General features: G+C 49.7%; 10 protein-coding genes across 10 annotated transcripts; 3 read left to right on the top strand and 7 right to left on the bottom strand.

Annotated features, from left to right (window-relative positions):
- Positions 1-470: 470 nt before the first annotated feature.
- ANOM_009597 (cytochrome b5 reductase family protein) lies at positions 471-1,714 on the bottom strand. The gene is made up of 4 exons (XM_015554853.1): positions 1,617-1,714; positions 1,283-1,556; positions 1,152-1,229; positions 471-1,095 (listed from the first exon to the last, which is right to left on the bottom strand). Exons 1-4 carry the CDS (start codon positions 1,659-1,661, stop codon positions 527-529), a joined length of 966 nt encoding a protein of 321 aa, XP_015402584.1. The 5' UTR covers positions 1,662-1,714; the 3' UTR covers positions 471-526.
- Positions 1,715-2,532: 818 nt separating this feature from the next.
- ANOM_009598 (60S ribosomal protein eL20) lies at positions 2,533-3,495 on the bottom strand (the record flags this gene model as incomplete). Its single annotated transcript, XM_015554854.1, has 3 exons — positions 2,533-2,691; positions 2,752-3,113; positions 3,492-3,495. The coding sequence occupies 3 exons, from the start codon at positions 3,493-3,495 to the stop codon at positions 2,533-2,535; spliced, it is 525 nt and encodes a 174-aa protein (XP_015402582.1).
- Positions 3,496-3,891: 396 nt separating this feature from the next.
- On the top strand, positions 3,892-5,550 carry csn12 (the record flags this gene model as incomplete). The annotated part of the gene is made up of 5 exons (XM_015554855.1): positions 3,892-4,463; positions 4,519-4,591; positions 4,644-4,915; positions 4,964-5,384; positions 5,464-5,550. 5 exons carry the CDS (start codon positions 3,892-3,894, stop codon positions 5,548-5,550), a joined length of 1,425 nt encoding a protein of 474 aa, XP_015402583.1.
- Positions 5,551-6,387: 837 nt separating this feature from the next.
- On the bottom strand, positions 6,388-7,465 carry ANOM_009600 (BTB/POZ domain-containing protein; the record flags this gene model as incomplete). The annotated part of the gene is made up of 4 exons (XM_015554856.1): positions 6,388-6,429; positions 6,482-6,755; positions 6,859-7,209; positions 7,290-7,465. 4 exons carry the CDS (start codon positions 7,463-7,465, stop codon positions 6,388-6,390), a joined length of 843 nt encoding a protein of 280 aa, XP_015402581.1.
- An 885-nt stretch (positions 7,466-8,350) lies between these two features.
- ANOM_009601 (ubiquitin-protein ligase RMD5) lies at positions 8,351-10,098 on the bottom strand (the record flags this gene model as incomplete). Its single annotated transcript, XM_015554857.1, has 4 exons — positions 8,351-8,644; positions 8,701-9,468; positions 9,540-9,667; positions 9,776-10,098. Coding segments are annotated over 4 exons (1,386 nt in total), but the record flags the coding sequence as incomplete, so codon positions are not given.
- A 1,848-nt stretch (positions 10,099-11,946) lies between these two features.
- ANOM_009602 (putative Sin3 complex subunit (Stb2)) lies at positions 11,947-14,517 on the top strand (the record flags this gene model as incomplete). The annotated part of the gene is made up of 1 exon (XM_015554858.1): positions 11,947-14,517. The coding sequence occupies one exon, from the start codon at positions 11,947-11,949 to the stop codon at positions 14,515-14,517; it is 2,571 nt and encodes an 856-aa protein (XP_015402579.1).
- Positions 14,518-14,602: 85 nt separating this feature from the next.
- On the bottom strand, positions 14,603-15,390 carry ANOM_009603 (Tim10/DDP family zinc finger protein). The gene is made up of 2 exons (XM_015554859.1): positions 15,201-15,390; positions 14,603-15,070 (listed from the first exon to the last, which is right to left on the bottom strand). Exons 1-2 carry the CDS (start codon positions 15,296-15,298, stop codon positions 14,884-14,886), a joined length of 285 nt encoding a protein of 94 aa, XP_015402580.1. The 5' UTR covers positions 15,299-15,390; the 3' UTR covers positions 14,603-14,883.
- A 497-nt stretch (positions 15,391-15,887) lies between these two features.
- ANOM_009604 (putative lysyl-tRNA synthetase) lies at positions 15,888-17,701 on the top strand (the record flags this gene model as incomplete). The annotated part of the gene is made up of 4 exons (XM_015554860.1): positions 15,888-16,188; positions 16,246-16,410; positions 16,467-16,892; positions 16,959-17,701. 4 exons carry the CDS (start codon positions 15,888-15,890, stop codon positions 17,699-17,701), a joined length of 1,635 nt encoding a protein of 544 aa, XP_015402577.1.
- A 135-nt stretch (positions 17,702-17,836) lies between these two features.
- On the bottom strand, positions 17,837-19,067 carry ANOM_009605 (uncharacterized protein; the record flags this gene model as incomplete). Its single annotated transcript, XM_015554861.1, has 4 exons — positions 17,837-18,470; positions 18,503-18,674; positions 18,753-18,905; positions 19,004-19,067. The coding sequence occupies 4 exons, from the start codon at positions 19,065-19,067 to the stop codon at positions 17,837-17,839; spliced, it is 1,023 nt and encodes a 340-aa protein (XP_015402578.1).
- Positions 19,068-19,607: 540 nt separating this feature from the next.
- ANOM_009606 (uncharacterized protein) lies at positions 19,608-21,376 on the bottom strand (the record flags this gene model as incomplete). Its single annotated transcript, XM_015554862.1, has 2 exons — positions 19,608-21,131; positions 21,197-21,376. The coding sequence occupies 2 exons, from the start codon at positions 21,374-21,376 to the stop codon at positions 19,608-19,610; spliced, it is 1,704 nt and encodes a 567-aa protein (XP_015402576.1).
- Positions 21,377-21,381: the final 5 nt, after the last annotated feature.

A 21,381-nucleotide genomic window follows, 5' to 3' on the forward strand; every position in this document is an offset into this window, starting at 1 on the left:
TTTGGGAGCGAGCTGGCGAAGACGGTGTTCGTGGGCGACATCGACGGGGACGTGAGCCCGGAGACGATTCGGCGGGCGGTGTCGGCGACGCCGGTGCGCAATGGGAGGCAGGATTTGGACTGGAATTGTCAGAATTGGGTGGGCGATGCGCTGATGATGTTGGTGGAGAGGGGGGTTTTGACGGTGGGGACGAGGGAGAGAGCGGTGGATGCCATGGTGGATGGGTGCTTGGAGGCGAGGGATCAGTGAGCCTTGTTTTATTTTATTCTTTTCTTAAGTTATGTATTGATTTGTTGATTCGATTCTGGTCTTGGGTGGGTGGATGTATATATCTATCTCTTTTGCTAATTGATGGATCGTGTTCTAGGGCCTGAATACTATTCTCCGAACGGTAGTATGTTTGCATTACTGGTCTAGATTTTTGTAGTTAGGGAGTTCGCCAAGTAGATGTTCCAATTGAATATGTTCTGACATTCAAAAATACACTGATATCTTCATATCTAAATCTAATCTAAAACCGAATCGTTTAGAACTTGTAGACCTGGTCCTTGTTGTAGCCCAGCTCCTTCAGGATACCGGACAGCTCGCCCTGGTCCTTAGGGCTGACCTTGTTACCGCTGACGGCGTTGTAGAGGCCAGGAGGACCGCAGACAAAGATCTTCTGGTTCTCCTCCTTGGGCTCCGGAAGGACGGTCTTCAAGAGCTCCTTGGTGATGTAGCCCTTGCCGCCGGTCCACTCCTTGGGAGGCTTGTCGAGGAGGTAGAAAGCCTTGAAGCGCTGGGGGTAGGTGTTCTCGAGATGCTGGAGCTCCTTCTTCAGGAGGATATCGTCCTCGGAGACGTTACCGTACACAAGGGTAACCTTGGTCTTGTCGTCGGGGTTCTTGAAGATCTGGCGGATGAGCTGGTACATCGGAGTGATACCGGTGCCACCGGCAATCAAGGCAATGTGCTCGTGCTTGTTGGCCTCCCACTGGTACTTGGGGAGAGGGCCCTTGAAGGAAAGACGCTGGTCGACGTTCATGCTGTGCAGGTGCTCAGACATGGGTCCGTTGGGGTAAACCTTGACGACAAGGTCGAGGTAGCCAGGCTGGTCTGCCACGGTGATAAGTAATTATTATTATGATGATGATTAAAGGGCCAATCGTTACCTTCATCGCTGGTGGGAGTGTAAGGACGGAGGACGGCCTTCTCGGCGCCAACGGGCTTGAACTTGGTCAAGAGAGCAGCTAATTTTTCGTCAACAAGCCTATCGGGGCAGATCATCGTCGGAGCCACTCACAAGCAATAGAGACACCGGAGACGGCCTCCTTGTCCTCGAACTCGAAGCGCAATCTCTTGGTGTTGTGGCTAAGGACCTCAATTTCCGACAGCTTCAGGTCCACCCATCCCTGGTCACCACCAGTGAAAACCTTGGCGCGCTCAACAGGAGCCTCGGCCGTAGCTCCATAGTAGTAGCGGTACAAGCCCACGCTCAGACCGGTAAGGCCGACAGCAGTGTAGATAGGGGCCAGCGACTTGGCCTTGGGAGCCTCCGTAGAGTACTTGCGGAAGCTCTGCGTACACGGGTCAGCACAAGTTCGGAACCAGTATGAGAAGAGTACAGTGATTCTTACCTGCCTCAAGGGCTGGGCACAGCGGAAGGTCTGACGGGCGAACATTTTCCAAGTGAATGAGAGTGGAGGGGGTGTTCAATGGGGTAAGAGGAGAAGCGAGAAGATTAGAAATACGGCTGGAGACTAAGGTCCTTAACTGAGCTCTTTTCGTCTTCGGGACCCGCCCTCCGACCACGCCGCTTACACATGACGCAATCCCTGTCTTCCGTGCCTTATTACTAACGTGCGACTCTCCATTCCGCTGCATTTTGCTGCATGATGGCTCTGAAAACTCGCATGATTATGGAGACACTGAAGACCTGTATTGCTTTCTATATGGCCAGCGGGCTACGTTGTATTGTTTGAAGTGCGTGGAAGATATTTTTTTCGCTGTCATGGAATCCGAACCATATATCCGACCCGATTCGAAATATATCCGATAAGCATTAGTCCTAGTGTTAAGTCAACTATGGAGTAGATGGAACCAGCAGAAATCCAGACACACGCAATGCAACTCTACCCGCCTTGAAGCGTGTCTATCCGACACATAACCGGTATACGTTGAGACATCTCACACTACACAGTCGACAGGTAGTATTGAGCGACGCTATACAATTGTCTCGGTATCCTATCAACAATGCAAAGGATTCGAGTGGAGAATACAATGTATAGAGGGGGGCCTGCCTACCAACAGGAAATTTACTTCATTCACCTCGTAGAGAACCGTCACATTCAGAAGACAAACCCGGTATTTTTAAGAGATTTAACTAGAAAGGTCGCTGCAGAGGACTAGTGAGACATCAAAACCATTTCTCCCATTATCTGGGTTGTAGATACACGCCATGTTCTCTGCGTGCTCTGTCCTGCATGCATGCTATGGCCATAACATAGTCATTTCATCCGCACACTCCTTCCCCGAACACCCAAAATTTCACATTTAAGCGAAGGTAGCAGGACGAGAGTAAGCGAAGATCTTCTTGTTCTCGGTGTTGGCGGCACGGTGAGGCAGAGGGAACTTGAGGTCCTTCTGGAGGAGCTGCTTGATGTAAGGGCGGCGGATGGAGTCGGCCTTCTCGACCTCAACAACCTTGAGGATCTGCACAGTATCGTTAGCCAACTCAAACTAAACCATTGTTCGCGAGCAGCAGAAACATACGTGGATGGAACCGAAACGGGCACGGTGGCGAGCAGCCATGTCCTGGTAGAGAGCCTCAACGGCCTCGGTACGGCTCATCTCACGGAACTCCTTGTACATGTTGTGGGTACCGGAGCGAGAGTCGTAGCGGATCCAGATACCGAAGTTCTTGACCTTCAGGTGACGCTTCTCGGGGATGACATTGAGGCTGACGATCTCACCGTTGGCCTTCTTGACCTTACGGAGCTGGGTCAAGAAGTACCAGAACCGGGACTTGGCCACGACAGTGTTAGGCGCAAAGATGCGCATGCGGTAAAGCTTGGGCGTGGGGTTAGCCTCGGTGGGCAGATGACGCCCGATGACCTGGTACTCGGTGAGACGCCCTATAACCAGTCAGTTATCGGCACATTTAAAAGTCTTCAATTCGTGACGTTCAATCATCCCAACGGCGGGAATCGGTGCGCTGAGTTCCGTGCGATACGTTGTCGATAACTTCATGTTCCAGAGTCGAGATTATTGTCCATGATAGGCGACCGTAAAAATTCCAACTTTCGGACCGTGCGTAACATCCATTCGTACTAAAACCCTTTCCATGAAATCCGCCATTATCGCTTTCTCTGAATCGAGCCCGTATCATCTTCATGCTCCTCCTCAAAAATACTCTTTCTCCGGCATTGTGTCGTTCAACGTTCGCAAGGGGATTCACCGCACCGATTCGCCAGGGTAAAGGGGTCCGAAGAAGGGAATTTTTTTTCACTTACCCATCTGGTAAATCTGTTAGCAACAAGACCTTTAAATATGGTGGGTAGATAGGCAGGGTAGGACTCACTTTTGTCGACTGTTGTGGTTGCTCGAGAGAGGTATGCCGGTTGGGTCTCGTTCGTGAAATTGGGATTTGTGATTTCCGTTGAGTTAGGGCTGCCACCCTAAGCGACCTTGAGGCTTGGCACGGGACACCATTCCTAATTGGGTGTTCAGCCACTGTGGCTGATCAGATCGGTCCCGTTGGCGGTGAGGCATCGTTCCCCACCTCATGTTTGCACTTGTACGGAGGAAGCATATCGTGGTTCCATCTCCGCCAAATGCCCAGACACTTGCGATATGGGCCCGACTTGCTAATCCGGCACAGAACTTTTATGATTGTTTTCTGAATATATCACCATGGCCACCATCTTTGAAGACTTTGTTCAAGGCCAGCGAATTGGCTCTGGCCCTCGCCTTGCTGCTGCTCTCACTCCCGTTGCCCCCGCCGAGTACCCCCAACGACTCCAATCGTTCTACCGCTTCTCCAATGCTGCCCGTGTATCCTCAGATCTCCGCTATTCGCTCTTTCAGGCGAATGGCTTGAAGCTACCGAAGCAAGAGCAAAATGCATGGATCGATATCTTTTCAACTTACTGGACCGCTGTCGGAGAAATTACCAAATTCACTGACTCCCCGTCAAGCGCGAGCTGGGTTAAGGTCTTCAATTCTTGGAAGGACTTGGCAAATATCCTTATTCGGGGCTATACGAACTTCGGTCTTCAGGCATGGACAGTTCCATGTCTATACGTTGTCGGAAAATACTTGCGAATCTTCGCTATGAAAGCAGATGCCGAACTGTCGTCTCAAGATTCGGTTGCATTCGGAGACAATTTCCAGGATGACATCGCGGCCGATTTTGAAAAGAGTGCGAAGCTTGAGGAATCGGCACGCATAATCAACCGAATGTTTACTTTGTGTCTAAGCGACAGGTGGGTTCCATAGGCGGCCGCATGAGTTGTAGCCCGCTGCTAATCACTGAACCAGAGCCCCGATTGAGGAGTCGCGCAAATGGGGCATATATAATACTACAAATTTGTTGTTCAAAACTTATTTCAAGGTACGGAAAACATTTCCACCACGGCAGTATGTATGTATCTGACAACTATTAGATCAATTCTGTCTCACTTTCCAAAAACCTTCTTCGCGCGCTCAAAGCTTCATCGGCAGACCTTCCAGATATGGAAGTTTTCCCCAAGTCTCACATAGTCACCTTTAAGTATTATGTTGGATTGATCCACTTTCTGGATGAGAACTATGCAGAGGCAAGTAGCAGCTCCGGGCTTTGTCGGTCTCTGAGACTAACTCTTGCGTTCGGACAGGCTGAAGAGCATCTGGCGTACGCATGGAACATGTGCCACAAAGATGCAGTCAAAAACAGGGAGTGAGTTATAGTAACACCCGCTCAAGTAAACTATCTAACTTCTTGGAGGATGATTCTTGCTTATCTTATCCCTTGTCATCTTGTCACAACACATACTCTACCAAGCAAGAAGCTTCTTGCTCCATTTCCCAGACTCGAGAAGCTGTTCCGTCCGCTTTGCAATTGTATCATGAAGGGCGATCTCAATGGTTTCGACAATGCTATGACCGCAGGGGAGGAAGAATTTGTCAAGCGACGCATCTACCTACCCCTCGAACGAGGACGTGACATAGCGTTGCGAAACCTATTCCGAAAGGTTTTCATCGCTGGAGGCTTTGAAGAATCCAAGGATGGCCAGCCGCCAATTCGACGTACACGTGTTCCAGTTGCTGAGTTCGCAGCAGCATTGAGGATAGGTACACATGCAGATGATAGATCTCGTGTCGATATTGACGAGGTCGAGTGTTTGCTATCCAACCTCATTTACAAGGTGAGTTTCGCAAACGTTTCTCATGTAGTATACGTCGTGTATGCTATACGAGAGATCATCGGCCACTGACAACAAATAGGGCCTTATGAAAGGCTATATTGCCCGGGAGCGCGGCATGGTGGTCCTAAGCAAGGGCGGCACCGCGTTCCCAGGAACAGGTGTCTAAGAGCATCCCAGCCAACTTAAGACGAGAGGCATGTTAGCGCCGATTGTCTACACAGTTCCATATTGTCTGCATATACCGTCAAAATCCTCGATCACCAGAGGATCATTATCTGAACGGTCCTGGACGGATCTAGTTATCAACTTGCGCTGCTCAGCGTTTACGACCTCCCCACTAGAACTTCTAGCGCCTTGCGCTATGCGCAAATTTAAACCCTAGGCCAACTTCTACACGACCCCTTGATGGCTAGATTCACAACATAGCTTTTGCTACATGAACAGCAATGCATCATGAAGGACTACTGAATAACAGTGACTCAGAGTCTTCTTGCTCGATTGATAGATTCGACGACTACGCCAGGAGAGAGAAATGGCATCTTCAATGGCTATAAGTTAGGAAGTTTGCATGATTTACGACGATCAGATGCACTGCATTGGCTTCATAATATCAATATTGTACCTAAGGATCTCACATCATGGACGATAGTCTTTCTTTGGCTTACACTTACACTACCATTCCTGGTACAAGATGTGGAGGATTGAAAGCAAAAATAGGATTATATATATTCATATAACTACCACTATAAAAGCACCTCATTCTGTATGAAGTGAATAACGTTGTTTAGCGAAGATCAAAAATGGCATCAAGCCAAGACAGCCTGCGTCGACTCTTAACAAACAGAGCCACAAAATACAAAACGCAGGCTGAAAAATAAAAATAAAAATAAAATAAAATAAAATAAAATCAACCAGTGAATAAAAGTACCGCCCGCATAACATCCCATCATACATTAAAAATATCGGATACACAAGGCACACGAAGACTCCAAACCAGTGGATATCAACAACCCGGAGAAGGCTCAGCCTTAGATGTAAGATCATCCTATTATACACGTTAGTAACAATCACAAAAGAGAGAGAGAGAGAGAACTCACCATGTGATTACACATTGCAACGAAAAGATCAAAAAACAATTTTCCTCCCTGCTCCATCTCCATTTGCATCGTACCGCTTCGCTTGAATGTTGACCGGCTCCGAATAATCAAAGCGAGATAATGCGCCCGCAGCTTAGACTCGTTCTCGGGGGTGTTGCTGTAGGCATAGCGTGCGCTGGTGAGGATGGTACTACATTGAATGCCGGAGTGCAGGCCTTGTTTTCGGAGGGCTAGGCGTTTGAGAAGATCTAGCCCGTATTTATCGGCTGCGCAGCTGGTTTGGGAAGCATGAGGGTTAGTCTGTTGGCCTTTCATGCATGACAAGTACATTGGAGGACCAGAGGCGAAAGCGAAAGGGCTGCAGAAAAAAGACATACTATACAGCCGTATCTCTTAGTATCTCCGCTCCAGCCGCATGATGAAACAAAGTCGCCCCATTACTCTGACCATCCTTATCGGTCCCCGTATCTTCCAACTCCCAGGAATTCAATTGCTTGTTGTGCACTAGCTGGGGGTAATAGTCGCCCTTGTAGAGGTACTCGAGAATACACGAAAAGACTTCCGGTTGCTCATCGGGGAGGTTCACCCGTCTGTTGGGAGAGTCTGACGGCTGGGCTTGGGTATACGCTGCTGCGAAGAACGGGGATACGCAGAGGATGTCTTTGTGGGCTGCGAATAGGCGTTTTTGAGGGCCTACGCAGAGGGTAATAACGGCTGGCGAGAGTGATCTAGCAATATATGATTCGGGTCAGTTTTCGTTTGCGAGAATAAATTGTCACTAGGTATGCGTTGGTCAGGGGGCTCCTACCGTCCATGTGGAGGGCTGGATGAGGCTTGACGCCTGTCTAGACGTCGCGATAATGATGGGCTGTCCCTTAATAGCTGCTGTTTTCTGCTCCGAGATACGACTTTTCCGGCTCCATACTTAGAAGAGAAACTATCTGGGTTGCCGGGGGGTGTGCGTGTACGCCTTGTGGAGAGCATTTTTCTGGGATCGCTACGCTGATGCTGTTCGGTCGGCGTTTGGGAGGGACGATTTCTCTTGTTATGAGGAAGAGATATGGAAAGTATAGGTAACAATGGATTCAGGGGCTCCTTTTCTTAATAAAGCTCAGCGCAAACTGTGAAACGGATGGCGAATACATGTACTGCGTCCGTATGAACGTCCGTCAGTACGGACGGTGGGGAAAAGGGGGTCTAGGGAGTCGAGTCATTCTGTGACCAAGGCGCCGGGGGTGAACAGGGCCTTTTGTATATTTTCTGATTCATCCATCTTTGTTCACATCAGCTCGACAAGGATATCATCTCTTGTCTGTGTCGAGAATATTATCTGCGATGATGATTGGGGACGCGTAAGAATGGGTAATGCACGCGTAAAGTGGTTTTGTGCATCGCCAAATGTCCGCGCAGTCACGGGGCAGCCATTGCCCAATTACGTTACGGAAAAGGGAAAGGGGGTGTGGATCCCAAGGCTGCAATGGGCGAATTGTTTGCTTCGGTTTGGACTGGAAACTGATACATCCATTGAATTTGGACGATCTCTTACTTGCATGTCTCATGTGTTGGTGCACTTACAGATTCCTCTGCTGGTAAAACTTGAAACAGAATTGGATCTATCATTAATAGGGGAAACGTGGGGTTAATCGCATCTCGATCCTTTTGCTTTCTTATCTAACGAATTTCATTCGTAAAGCTTTTCAAACGTCACATTGAAGTCAATAATTAAATCATGGCATTGATAGATATATGCTTGGGCTGTCAATATGCATAGCCCCTAAAACCATGTCCAGTCCGAAAGTTGCCCATCACCTTAAACGCCATAGGTAACATGCTCACGCTCCCGATTTCGATTCTCATATCCAGTCCAAAACTTGATGTGTGTAGAGATGTCTCGCCATTACGCCATTCAAATACTGCAACAAAAAATCCCATATCTATTTTGTCCTACAGGAAGACCTTCTTCGCCTCCCGCGGATGACTTTCATTGGGGCAATAAGGACACTTGAATCTACTACCCTTGCATAACCGTTTAAGTGACTCCTCTGCGATGACATGACCACAGGGCATCATCATCGGGGGATTGTCATCAGTGGTTTGTTCCTTGGAAACGGGGCAGACGAAAATAGAATGGAAGAGATACGACGGTGGAAGCGGTATTTCGACCTAGATTGTACACAATTAGTGGAAAATAGCACAGGAAAGACACCAACTGCGCTCACCGGAAGCTCATTTTCCGTGGTCCACTCTGTCCGCTTCGCTTTCATGATGGTTTGCAGTTTTAGTAACGTCGGCAGAGCAATCGCACCGGCTGTAGCAGCAACGTATAGAGGCGAATCAGCAGATAACCCGAGGAGAGAGCAGAATTCACGAGTGAAAGAGTGTGCCACATCTTCCCATGCAGAGGGGTTGTTGAAGATGGCCCTGTAAGGAGAATCTTGCAGATTGGGACAGAAAGCCATGGCTCCCATAAGCTGTTGGACTTCCCGGAGATACCTCGGCAAGAAACCCTGGAACTCGCGCCTGGCGTACTCCAAAGCCTCTTGCCGCCCTGTTGGAATAGGTCCCTGCTTATCAGGTCCACCATGGAAAAGCCAGACAAACTGCAACCGGCACAGTTCGAATTCCAGGTTACTTCCTCTGGCTTCCAATGCTTCCCTATTATCCCTTGACCATTGGATTGCCGGGAGCAAGTTATTGTTCTCTTTCATTTCATGTAGGATGTAATACATGGTGGCAAACTGTTTCCGAACCTCGCTGGACGGGACTTCATCTATATCCAAGAGCGTCGCTGCATTTTCCGAGGCACTCGTACCCGCTTGTTGTTGTGACTCCATGGCCCTCTTCTCCGCCATTTCGGAAAGGAACGTTGCAGCGACAGAAAATTGTCCTTCTCGGAGGAGATGCATTGCGATAGCTCGGTTGATGAGGTGCTCTTGGGAGGCGAGGGCATCGTGTTCGGTACTTGGAAGCGGTCTGTCTTTAAAGAGCTAATGAGGATATAAGTAATGCGCTCTTGAGCTCTCAGTCTCTCCTGTGACCGGGATTTGGGAGACGATACCTTATCTAAAGCCTTTGAATACTTGTTGAGGCTGCTATGAGTGTCCTTGAGGCTGTCATTTATTGAGTCGAAGGACGACTTCACAGAGTTCTGAAGCTTGGCCAATGTCATAGATGTCTGACTCGGATCTAAGCAGTTATAAGTAGTCAAGAACTATTTGTTCATGATTGGTTTGAGTGTTAAGCGGGGTGTGAAAGCTAATCGCGGGCATCTGAAACTAAGAGAGGTGAACCAACCGGAAGCAATGGCATCTCGTGCAGACTGTAGTAAGTCTATAGTTGTTTGAACATTCTTGATGCCCTGAGCAGCTTTGATCTTCTTCCCAAGACGTTCATGCTCCTTCTGAACAAGATCCATGGTGGTGAAGCAGGCGATTTCTGGAAAGTCGTGAGTAGTGATAAAAGCGGAGTTCGACAAGTTACCGCCGTGATATGGCGATAGCCATACGGGGGCTATAGTTGAAGTTCCAGTATTTAAATATATGCTGAAATAGCAAATAAATACCAAGTAGCAGTTCCTCTAGTAGATCCAGCTAGCTAGGTCATCTGGTTCATGCAGTGGAGGTTGTGTGAGTCGGTTGAAAGGTCATTTGCTCTATCGTCGGAGGGACGGCATTACGACATGTACTGTCACGTGCCCCGGGGTAGGAGGGATGCTTCCCCTTTACCCCTCCTGACAACGCTGCCAACGTATCAGTCAAGGGGCTACTGTGAAACAGTGAGGAGCGGATGACACTTGAAAGTGTTTGTCGTGTCTCTCTCCTTTACTCCAAAGCCCACAGAGTCGTAGTTTGTCTACGGATCGAATTTCGCTATTCTGTATATAAGCTTAAGCTGAAGAAGAATCATTTTCTGAAGCAATTGCTCTTCTTCTTCAGGAATACAGTGGAGCAAGAGCCCAGAGCGTAATTGGCTACTTGTAACCAAGACAGGCATGGGAATTAGTGTCCACGGGTACTAGGTGGCTATCGTACAGAGTAGATAGGTAGACACAATACGAATCGAAAGATGCGGCCTCCTGTTCTCAGTAGTACGTAGATAGGTGTACGAGTCGGCTACGACATGGCTGTAATACAAGGGCCCGTCACTTGCTCTGCAACATAGCAGGCTCCAGTTTGATTGTACTACTCAGTGTTCTTGGCCATCTACTGTGTATGGATAGGTCACGGGTACTACCTGTTCTGCACTAATGAGAGGTCCATGACTTCTGGAGATGATGGATGTGTGACCCGACTGCAGTTACAACCAATCACAATCGAGGGCTTACCAGATAAGCAGCTCGCTTACGCTAGCGCGCCAGTAAGGTCTTGGCGTGTGTATATAATGCCGGGACACCCGCCAACCCTTTAGGATCTTTTTTCTTTTCCTCTCCATCCTAGTGCACGGGCAATACACGTATCAGTGAGGAGACATCCGAGATCGTGTTTTTGCTAGTTGAAAACTATTTTTTTGACCGCTTCAGTTGGCCTTAGGGTCGGCTGGGAATTTTTGAAAATAAACTGCCCTGACTCATATTTCTATGAGCCAGTCTAAGAGTGCATCTTGTGGCATCTTTGACACGATCCATTTGGGAAGTACTCGAGAATCTCGGTCTTCTTTTCACTGCTGTTTGCCTCCCATGTTGGAGGCCTGTAGAGAAGAGGAGTTCGTATATCACAAATCTTGTAGATAGTATGTAATAAAAGTCCACGCTCTCCATGGACTGCAGCGCTTAGGAAGGTTCTCTACGTACCCGTGACTACCTAGTAGCGCTCGCAAACTACTTTTGACACACTTGATGTGTGGCGGTGCGCTCAACCCCTAATTCTCAAAATACATATTGTGTGGCTGACGTGCCGCTAGGCAGCTGCTTTTCCTTACTGGTGCTGAAGATGTGGCGTTCTATACCCTGGGCTAGAAGCGTCTTCACATGTTGACTAGTGATAGAGTTATTAGTAGCAATCAATTTTAAGTCATGAGAGAATCTGGACAATGGTTGAATTGAGATTTGTTGTGGCTTAGCCGCTCACCGCTTCCATAAATATGGACATTTGTGACGTCGCTGAAGACAATGGCAACAGAACTCCCCCTCTCTATACCATCTTTGTCTGGAGACCATACTTTCTACAGGCCGTCTACAAAGTTCAAACGCCATGGTTGACCCGTACTCCCGCTTCTCGTCCCCACGTTTCAGACTATAGGTCCGCAAAGACCTCCACATTAACACACCTCGGATATGTCACCATCTTCTCCTGCTTGCTGGACAGAACGACACAGACCCCAGGAGGGTCAACCCTTTTCTTTCCCCTTACGCTGCGCTTGGTCTCTGGGTACCCTCGTGGTTACGTTCCTCGTGGTTCTTTAGTTCAAACCTCAAGGACATGAACCTTCATTCACTACCACCTCGGTAGGAGCTTCTTGTTTCTACCATGTCGCAAACCGCAACGCAAAACGGCGCACAGGCTGCGCTTTCTACTACTACTACCATGCAGCGCGAGACTACGAAACAATCAGTTGCCCCCAAAGAAAGCCCTTCGTCCCAGAATGACCCTGACGGGCAGCCGTCTCTCCCTGGTCACCAAAGGCTCGTCTTCACCGATCCTGTCGCGCTCCGATACCTTGAAGAAGACCCTTCGACGATTGTGCTGCATCGACGTTTGGTTCTCCAGGGCTATGAGATATACATTGTTGAGCAATGGGCATGTTCGAGGATTCATCCTACTTTTATAATTACGACTTATACGGGAGAGCCTTCACACAAAGTGGTAGCGGGACTGCTAAGCGTTCCTACAGATGAATCCACTTGGTCTCCCCGTTTGAAACTATATTTCGATGCAGTTACAGGATGTGAAGCACGCAGGAAAGAGACATCGTTTGGAACTCTGTTCATAACTGATTTGAGCACATTTCCTTCGGCTCTTACTGTCATCCCGGTGCCTGAAGGTGATATCTATAAACACAAGGATGATTTTATTGTGAACGAAAATTTGAAACGGCTGAACTGTTCGGGCCGAGCGGGCTTAAAATTACAACCACCAACGGCCGCAACTGAAGCCAAGTTCTACCATCTCTACCGGACCAGTGAGAGAGTCCCGCTTTATTTGGCCGTTGTAGAGCTTGTGAAGCAGTGTCAGATTGCCTTGATGATGTTTGGCATTCTGGCTCCGGAGTATGTCGATGGAATCTTATGTGATGTGACAGAAGCAGCAATTGGCGACTGGTGGACGGACATTGGCATGGATCTATACAATATTGAACCCAGCGATGGTGTTTTGGGACCAACTACCGTAGCCGCGCTGCTAGGGACGCTGATGGGGGCTCGAAACCGGCTTCACGCTTTTGGTGCTCCAGTTGGCAAAGATGCCTTTGATATCTCTAACTTAAAAAGAGGAATCAGTAGCTTCCAGAAATCCCAAAAGCTGAAGCGGACTCGGAGGTTGGACCGTCAAACATTGGACCGACTTCATCGGGTCACTGCAAAGGCCGCAAATGCGGAGGGCTGGACCGATGCTGTGAAGTCAACTATGGCTGAGTTGAGTGGCCATGGAGGCGAGATGGTCATGGGTATGGTGCGGGGTCGGGAAAAGGGCGGCATCGCTGATATTGAAACCCTAGATGTTGACAACTTCGCACAGTTAGTCACGGGTGAAAGAGCAAAGTGGCTTTGGAGAGGAAAACCACGCAAGGGCGGTGTTGGAGATGGCTTTGCTGGAGGACATCCAGGTGTAGACATGATGTTTACTACCGATGATCAGGGTGGATACCTATGGACCAGTCGCAAACGAAGTTCCCACGATGATTTGGTCGCCGAACGGTCTTATCAGGGGTCGGAACGTCCAGGAAGACCTCTCGAGCTAGTTAACACCGCTGATGATAAAGATCAGAATATAGGCAGGTTGGTACGACGAGGCGTCAGTGGAAAAGTGTCAGATGCGCGGGCTGGGTTTGGCAGGTTTAAGGATGGCCTACGGTCACACCTCCCGAAGACAAAGGATGATGCGAATCTCGTTAGTGACGCAGCTTGTATTCCTCCATTAGAGAGCGACACTGAGATGGTCCTTTCAAAGATCACTTCTGATGGTGGTCGACAACCCGAACCTGAGAGCGTTCCTGACAACGAGATGCCAACCCAGCCTCACGAACTGAACACCGAAACACCGCTTAATAATTTTGTGCCAAAGTCATCCGATGTCAAACTCCCAGCTATAACAATTGAACCTGTAACGTCAAACGAGCCCTCCGATAGCTCCCAGAAGGTGTCTTTAGCTCGGGAAGATGAGGAGTCGCAAGATCTGGAGCGGTGGAAGACGCGATCAACCTACGCAGCCGCAGAAGATCAGACGTCAGAGTTTGGCATCATGTCATTGCGCCGGCCGCAGAGCAGTGCTGAACTTTATCGTGCAGACGACACTGAACATTTGGATAATTACTGGCCGCGACATCTGTCGTTCAGTACTGTCGAAGAAGTTGTGCTGGGATGGGAAGAATTGAAGGGGATGGCTGAAGGCTCTGAAAACCCCGACGCCACCCTGGAAGAAGCTATTGCCGAAGAGGATGTGCTACTGTCTGACGCGCGAATATTCAGCTCCAGAGTTCAAGGCTTGAGCGAGAGCACTGTTCCTTGGGTTGAAAAGCAAGTGGGTTCAGTGGACGACCTGAACCGAGTCCTTTACGAAATGCATGAAAGGGTCAACACAACCTATATGGAGAAGCTCTGCCAATACCAAGGGATTCGAGAGCGATCATGCGATCTACTGTCTGAAGAACACTCCTCACTCACGGACCACATGAGGCGGGTCGAGATGATGAGCGCAAAACTAGATTACGAGCTTAATGTCCTAGGGTCCAAGGTTGAGGAAGTCGAGACTGGGCTAGGTGAGTTCGAGAGACACATTGAGGAGATAGAAACAAGGGTTAAGACGCTGGTCCGTGGGGAAGAAGAAAAGCAGAACTGTTCCTGGCTTTCACGGTTAGGAAGATTCACTGGGTTCTCTTTGTAATTGATTTTGAGCCGGCACCTGTAATGTAATACTGTGACATATATTCACTTCTATTGTACATAATATGGAAAAAATTTGATTAACCATGCCGTGCGCAGAACCATGACCCCGACCCAAACACTTCTATCATCCCAGCACTCATCTTGCAGACTGCGATCATAACCAGCCGGCATAGAGTGCCCCGGAATCGACAATCTTGAGAACTAAACCCAAATGCAACACTTCCCGGCAAAAGATGATCTCTGAAACCCAAGGCAAGATCCGCGCCTGACACGAGCAACATAAAGGCAAACTCGAGCGTAAAAAGAACATAAATTATGTTTCGGAAGGGAGGTTTGTCCATGAGGCAGCAGACTTCTCATCCATTTACATGCTGAATCCCATACCGCCGCCCTGCTTGTTGGCGGCTTCGCCCTGCATCTTCTCGCTGACCTTGATGTTGACTTCGAAGAACTTGGACACACAGCGGTCGAGGCAGACGGATTCACCCTTGTTCAGGTCGCCCTCACGGTAGTCGTTGGGAATGCACTTCTTGGTGCAAGATTCGGTCAGACTAAGCAGATTGTCGGCATTAGCATCGCTGTCCATTGGAATATTGGGTCGCATTTGTGAACGGCAAATCGAAGACAATTTCAAGGCATTATAATCTTGAGCGAGAATCGGGAGTGTATCAATGGGCTCACCGGTTGAACATGTCTGAAATCATCTCAACTTCGGTCTCAGCGGCAGCAATCTTCTCTGCCGAGGACATCTTGGGGGGGCCGCCAAAGAGGAAAGACATGGTGTTGGTTGCTAAAGGGGTAATTGGAGAATAACTAGGAAGATATTAGCTTTGATAATAACTAATCAGGAGACTTTTACTGACAAATTTTAGAGAGAAGTTCTGATGCTGGTATCGAGGATGGAGGTAAATGTTGTCTGGAATGATGGTTAATCGGAAGTTCCAGTCGGAAGCTAGGACCACCTTCACCGCCTTCAAACGATTTTTCTTTGGCGTTTCGCTCGCTCTGCTTTTTTAATCCCACACACTCTCTTCCCGTCCGCGATGTGACGGACTTCGTAGTCTTCCATCACCTATCCATTGCAAATGCATTCAGTTCGCCCCAGGTGGGCTTCACAGTTGGTCTCCGGGAGACTTTGGTCAAGGTAAGAACCATCACTTGCGCCTTTCTGCTATTCTCTTCCCCTGCAAAGCCATCCGAGGACGAATCAGATCCCTTCCAATTCAGAACCGCTGCAGTATGACGCCTGCAAACAGGCAATGAACGCAACGGAAGCTACTTTTTGACTCTGACTGGATTCAATTGCTTGATATTGTTTTCTCTTCTCCGTTCACGCACTTTATGGCCTTGATCCTGTGCTAATTGTGAATGATCAGAACAAGATTGCCCGTCTCTACCAGTGTAAAATGGTCTTACTCTTCGAGAGCTCAGCTGGCCCAAGCAATTAACCATCCCTCCATTGTTTCTATAAGCACTAGGAGTAGCAGCAGTGCAGCCTCGCCTGAAAGGGCTTTCAAGGAACGGTTACAAGAGGTTCAAAATGTCTGTCCTGATCCGTATCCTCGCCTAGCAGCAGACGGTCGCTCCGTGAGCTGCTCGGAATTCCGCGACCGATACAGCCACCTAGAAAATAATGAAACAGTAGAAGGCGACTCCGTCGTCGTTCGTGGTAGGTCTCAGCCTTAGTCGGCTCTACCTTGTTGTCTTTTGTACTTAGGTTAGTTAGGTAGGATACGTACGTATAGACTTGCTGGAAGCAAATTGATCTTCTTCGATATCGTGCAAAATGGCCACAAAGTTCAAGTTATGTGCAACCTTCGTCAACTGCCTGGGATAACCCCGGAAGCCTTTAAAAAGCTCTACCGTTTGCTCCGCCGCGGTGATGCTTTCTGTACGTTTCCCACCAGCCACCTCAGTATGTTCACTTGGGCTGAACTCTTCCCATAGCCGTAACAGGTAGACCTCACCGCACTGGACGAGGAGAGCTCACAGTTGTGGCCACTGAATTGCCTCAGCTTTTGTCTCCTTGTCTCCATGATGTCCCCCTGGACGCGAAAGAGCACGAGAACTCGCCATACCCCCGTCATGTCCAGTTCCTTGCCGACCAAACTACGGCCGACATTATCAAGGCACGCTCGGCGATCATCCAGTATCTGCGTCAATTCTTCCTCGATCGGTCCTTTATGGAGGTCAACACTCCCATCGTCAATTCGATCGCCGGTGGAGCCATCGCTCGTCCCTTCTATACTTCTGCGACCGAATTTCCCGACCGTCAGCTGTCTCTCAGAATTGCACCAGAACTATGGCTGAAGCGCCTAGTGGTTGGTGGTTTCGATAGGGTGTTCGAGATTGGGCCCTCATTTCGCAATGAAGGTCCGTTACGCTCTCTCCATTCCATGCTCTGTTGTAAAGTTATCATGGGCGACTGACGTTCCATAGGCATCGACAAGACCCATAACCCTGAGTTTACAACATGTGAATTCTATCATGCTTATGCCAACCTAGAAGACCTACTGTCTATGACAGAGAGTCTACTGTCTGGCATGGCACAACATATTCACCACTTTAACAAAGACGGTACTCTGAAGCCCACCGAAGTTGATTTCTCAACGCCGTTCCGTCGTATCGATTTCCTCACTGGCATTGAAGAGAAGATCGGCCGCAAGCTCCCAGATCTCACATCCCCAGATGCCGTGGTCCAGGTGAAACAACTGTTCAAGGACTTATCGCTGGAGATTCCCGACGCTCCCACACTTCCCCGACTTTTGGATGAACTCTGCAGCATCTATGTGGAACCCGAATGCATAAACCCGACCTTTATCATCAACCCTCCTGAATGTCTATCGCCCCTGTCGAAATCTTTTATCCATCCGGTCACCGGCCAGCGTGTTGCTGCACGGGGAGAGCTGTTCATCGAGGGAAAGGAGGTGGTGAATACTTACGAGGAAGAAAACTCGCCATCGGAACAAAGACGCAAGTTCGAAGACCAAGTACGCTACAGCAAGGATGCAGACGAGTCTGCCGAGATCGACGAGAGCTACCTTGAGGCGCTGGAATGGGGTCTTCCCGCTACAGGCGGCTGGGGATGCGGGATCGACCGACTCTGCATGCTCTTCACCGGCGCGAAGAGGATAGCAGATGTCCTCCCCTTCGGGACCCTACGTGCCGTGACCCGGCGATGAAACTTCTAAGCTGGAAATGCTTGCTGTCATAGGTATCTGGATAGCCCAGTCTCAACTGTACAATAGCAACCTCAATATGTGAAACTATATACAAACCAGTCATCATAATAAAAACCTCTCATCTCAACCACCACCCTAATAAGTCCTCGCCACGACCTCCCTGGCAAACTCCCCAAAACTCTTCCCGCTCTCCACCTCCTCTTCCAAATTCGGCTGCGTGAACACCGCCAACGTATTCCTCGCGATCCTCTCCCCCGCAGAAGGCTTCGCGCCCTTGACAAAATGCGGCACCGCCCTAAACTTCCCCCTCGTAATAAGCTGCAGCGCCTCCCCGGTCTGAAAAGCCAAACAATCCCTGGGGATATTAACCTTGACCACGTCGCCCGTGCGGGACTGAATATAAAGCCCAGCCTTGGGATCCGGCGAAGCGCCCAACTCAGCAAGCTGCGCTCCGTGCACGGGGGGAGTCGCAAGCTCATCCACAAACATAGCGGAAGTCAACCCGGTCAAACACCCATGATCCAAATGCGTCGCGCACCAATCATCATCCCCCTCTCCGGCGTCGGAAGCACCCTCCTCGGCCGGAAAATAATGCAGCAACCGCGCCTTGGTCGTCAAACTCGTCCGCACAACATGCTCCAAATACCCGCTCTTGTAACCCTCGATGTTCGCCGTCGCGTAGCATCGCACGCCCGCGCCACCAGCGCCGCCGTGTCGATGATAAGCGTGCAGAGCTGTTCCAGCGCCGGCCGGAACGTCGGCAGGCGCTCTGCCGGCGGCCAGATGTTCGGCGCCGTGTACTCGGATAGATCGGGGAAGTTGTCGGCCGGCGCGCCTTGCAGCGATGCGTCTTGGTAGAATGCGCAGTTGACGTAGTACGAGCCCTTGAGCGTGTCGAAGTGGCCGGAGCGCAGGGTTTCTTTGCCGCAGGACCAGCCTACGAGGTATTTTGCTGATGGGCTGGTTAGGGATTCTAAGTTTTGGTTGTGAGTGGTTAGTTGGGTTTTGGGAGGGGAGGCGAGTTTGGTTTGCTTTGGGGGTGGATGTGTACCTAGTTCGTCGTTGGGGAGGGCGGCGAGGTAGGATGCGTTAGAGAGGACTTGGGTGCGTAGACGTTGGAATTCGGAGTCGAGGTCTTTCACGACGATTATGCCTAGGGAGGAGGGGCCGAAAGCTTCGGTGAGGGTTTCGAAGGAGACGGTGCCTGGGCGTTGAAGATTAGTTTATGTAGGTTCCAGTTGTGGACGGGGTTTTGTATAGTATAGTATATATCAAGCTATGGTGTTTCTGGTGCTTGCTTACCATCGATGAGGTCTTTGAGACTCACTGTTACGGCTTGGGCTTGAGGTACGCCGTCTAGACCCATTGTTGCGATTGTAATCCTGTGGCTTGTGAGGGTGTAATCAGATTGATTAGTATGCAAGAGGATTCTCGTTGAAGATATATTGTTGCCCCTCCCAAGAAATTTTTTTATATATATATTCCCCGCCTTTTAGTCAAGGTAATGTAGTATTTGGCTGGCGGGCCAATCCGGTGCCTTCTAGAGTGCCGGTTATCTGCGGGATTTCTTGCTCTTATCGCATGATAAGACATACTGCAATACATATGTACATACATAGGCACAGAAAAGATGGTGGTAGAAGATTAATCGTATGTATGTATGTTTATCCTTCCCTAATCTACAATAGTCACATAAAAGAGCATGTTCAAGACCAGGACGCTGTGGTTCATCCCCATAAGCGAACCTCCTAATCGCAATTGATTCAATTGTCAACCTCGGTCCTGCGCTAGGGATCAATGTCGAGAGAGTGCTTGACGTCTGAACTCACGAAGCGAGCGAAGAGCACCGGCTGGAAAGAGCTTCAGAGTATCCGTGATCAAAGATCTCCTGCTTCGTCCGTTTGCCCTAGGGCCCAGGGCTTGGCTTGTAATCGCCTTCCTCCGATTCGTCCGTTCCTCCTGGGAGTTGGTCCATGGCCAATGCAAAAACTTCATCTGATCCAGAGGTATCGTCCTCATTTAGCAGGATGGGCCCTTCTTCGGAGCTTACAGGGTTGCTCACGTCTGCGGCCCCAAGACCCGTACTGACCAGCTTGCTAAGCTTGCCGATCTCTGAAAAGTTGGACCGAGCCTTCGAGGGTCGACCGACATTGCCGGGAAGCCTGGCCAGGCGAAGATCCGCCGAATCCGCCGTGCCATCGAGAATTCGGAGATTTGCTCCCCACATCTTGATTTCACGGGCCTCGCTGTAGTAGCCCACATCCTGGCCATTGAGAGTATCAATCGCGAGAGTCTGAGTTCGAAAGTCGCCCCAGAACCAGTCTTTTCCTTCGGGAATACGTTCATCGACTTTCCGTGAATACTCCCTCGCCTTGATCACCCCCGACAGATCCAGCCCCAGAGAGCAAGACCCGAATAAGAGGTTCATAGCATCGGGATCGTAACAGCGACCAATTATCATATTCTGCGAGACTTCCACCGTTGCGCCGTTCCACGCCCTGTACCAAGATCCATATCCACCCATGCCAATCGATTGAAAAACGTCAATGACTTCCTCGGGTCTCATAGGCAATGGTTGGCTCGTCCCGTCGGTCCCAGCACTCGATATCCGGGGAGCGTTCGTATAGACCTTTCCTGCAACTCGAACCTGATATCGCTCTGCCAGTTGGTCCGACGTGAGATTGCTCACGCAATTGACAAGCTCCAGGCGTATTTCGTCAATGACCATAACATCCTCAACGGCGTCATGGCCTTCATACGAGTCAAACTGGCGCTTTGGTTTCAAGCGGACAGCATCGCCAACCACCAAGAGCTCTGCTCCGATGAAAATACCTCGGCAATAAATCGCTGCGTTCGGCCAAGCTCCTTTAAAGTGATATTTGTCCAGAAGACTGAACGACGACATGATCGTCATCGCATACCCGATGGACGGATGTAAATTTTCGGGCGGAATCCCTTGCAGAAAGAGCTCGTATGCGTTGAAGGGCTTGATACACTGCAGACGGATATATTTGTAGTGTAATGAGTAGCTCTTGTCGTAACTTTGAGGATCAGGAAAGGTTTCAACGCGAAAGCCAGAGTAGTTGACATCCCATTTTTTGGGCGCCGTTTTCACTAAGTCCTGAAGGACTATATCTTCTTCTGGCGTCTGGCCTACAATACCAGCCCGCCATTTGGGGGTTCCTAACCATCGGTCTTCATCGGGGGAGTACATTTCGATGCACTTGTTTTCGTGGTTCCAGGCTAGTTCCCCCTGACACTCCGGAGCCCAGAGTACAACTTCTCCGGGTCGAGGAACGTAGGAAGGCTGCATGCCTAACTGCTCAATATATTCGTCAAGTGCTGTCCTCTCGGCCCTCCAGTCCATGCTCTCATTTTCTTTTATTCTCTCATCCAGAACCCCACGTTCTTTGAGCCTTATGACGGCCATCTTGAACACGTCCGGTGTTCCTTCACTGTCAAAGATACCGCGCACTCCGGCCGCAGCAGACCTACCAGGCGGTCTTCCGGGTGGCCTACCAGATAATTTACCATATGGTCGTCCAGGAGGTCGTCCAGGAGGCCGCCCAGGAGGCCGATGTGGTGTCCCTCCAGGGGGCGTGTCGACCGACCTGGCAATATTGGAACTTCCTCTCCCTCGTCCTCTCCCTCGTCCTCGTCCTCGTAGGGAACCATTTAAC

Source organism: Aspergillus nomiae (genome assembly GCF_001204775.2).
Source record: "Aspergillus nomiae NRRL 13137 chromosome Unknown contig00423, whole genome shotgun sequence".
Taxonomy (NCBI): Eukaryota; Fungi; Ascomycota; class Eurotiomycetes; order Eurotiales; family Aspergillaceae; genus Aspergillus; species Aspergillus nomiae.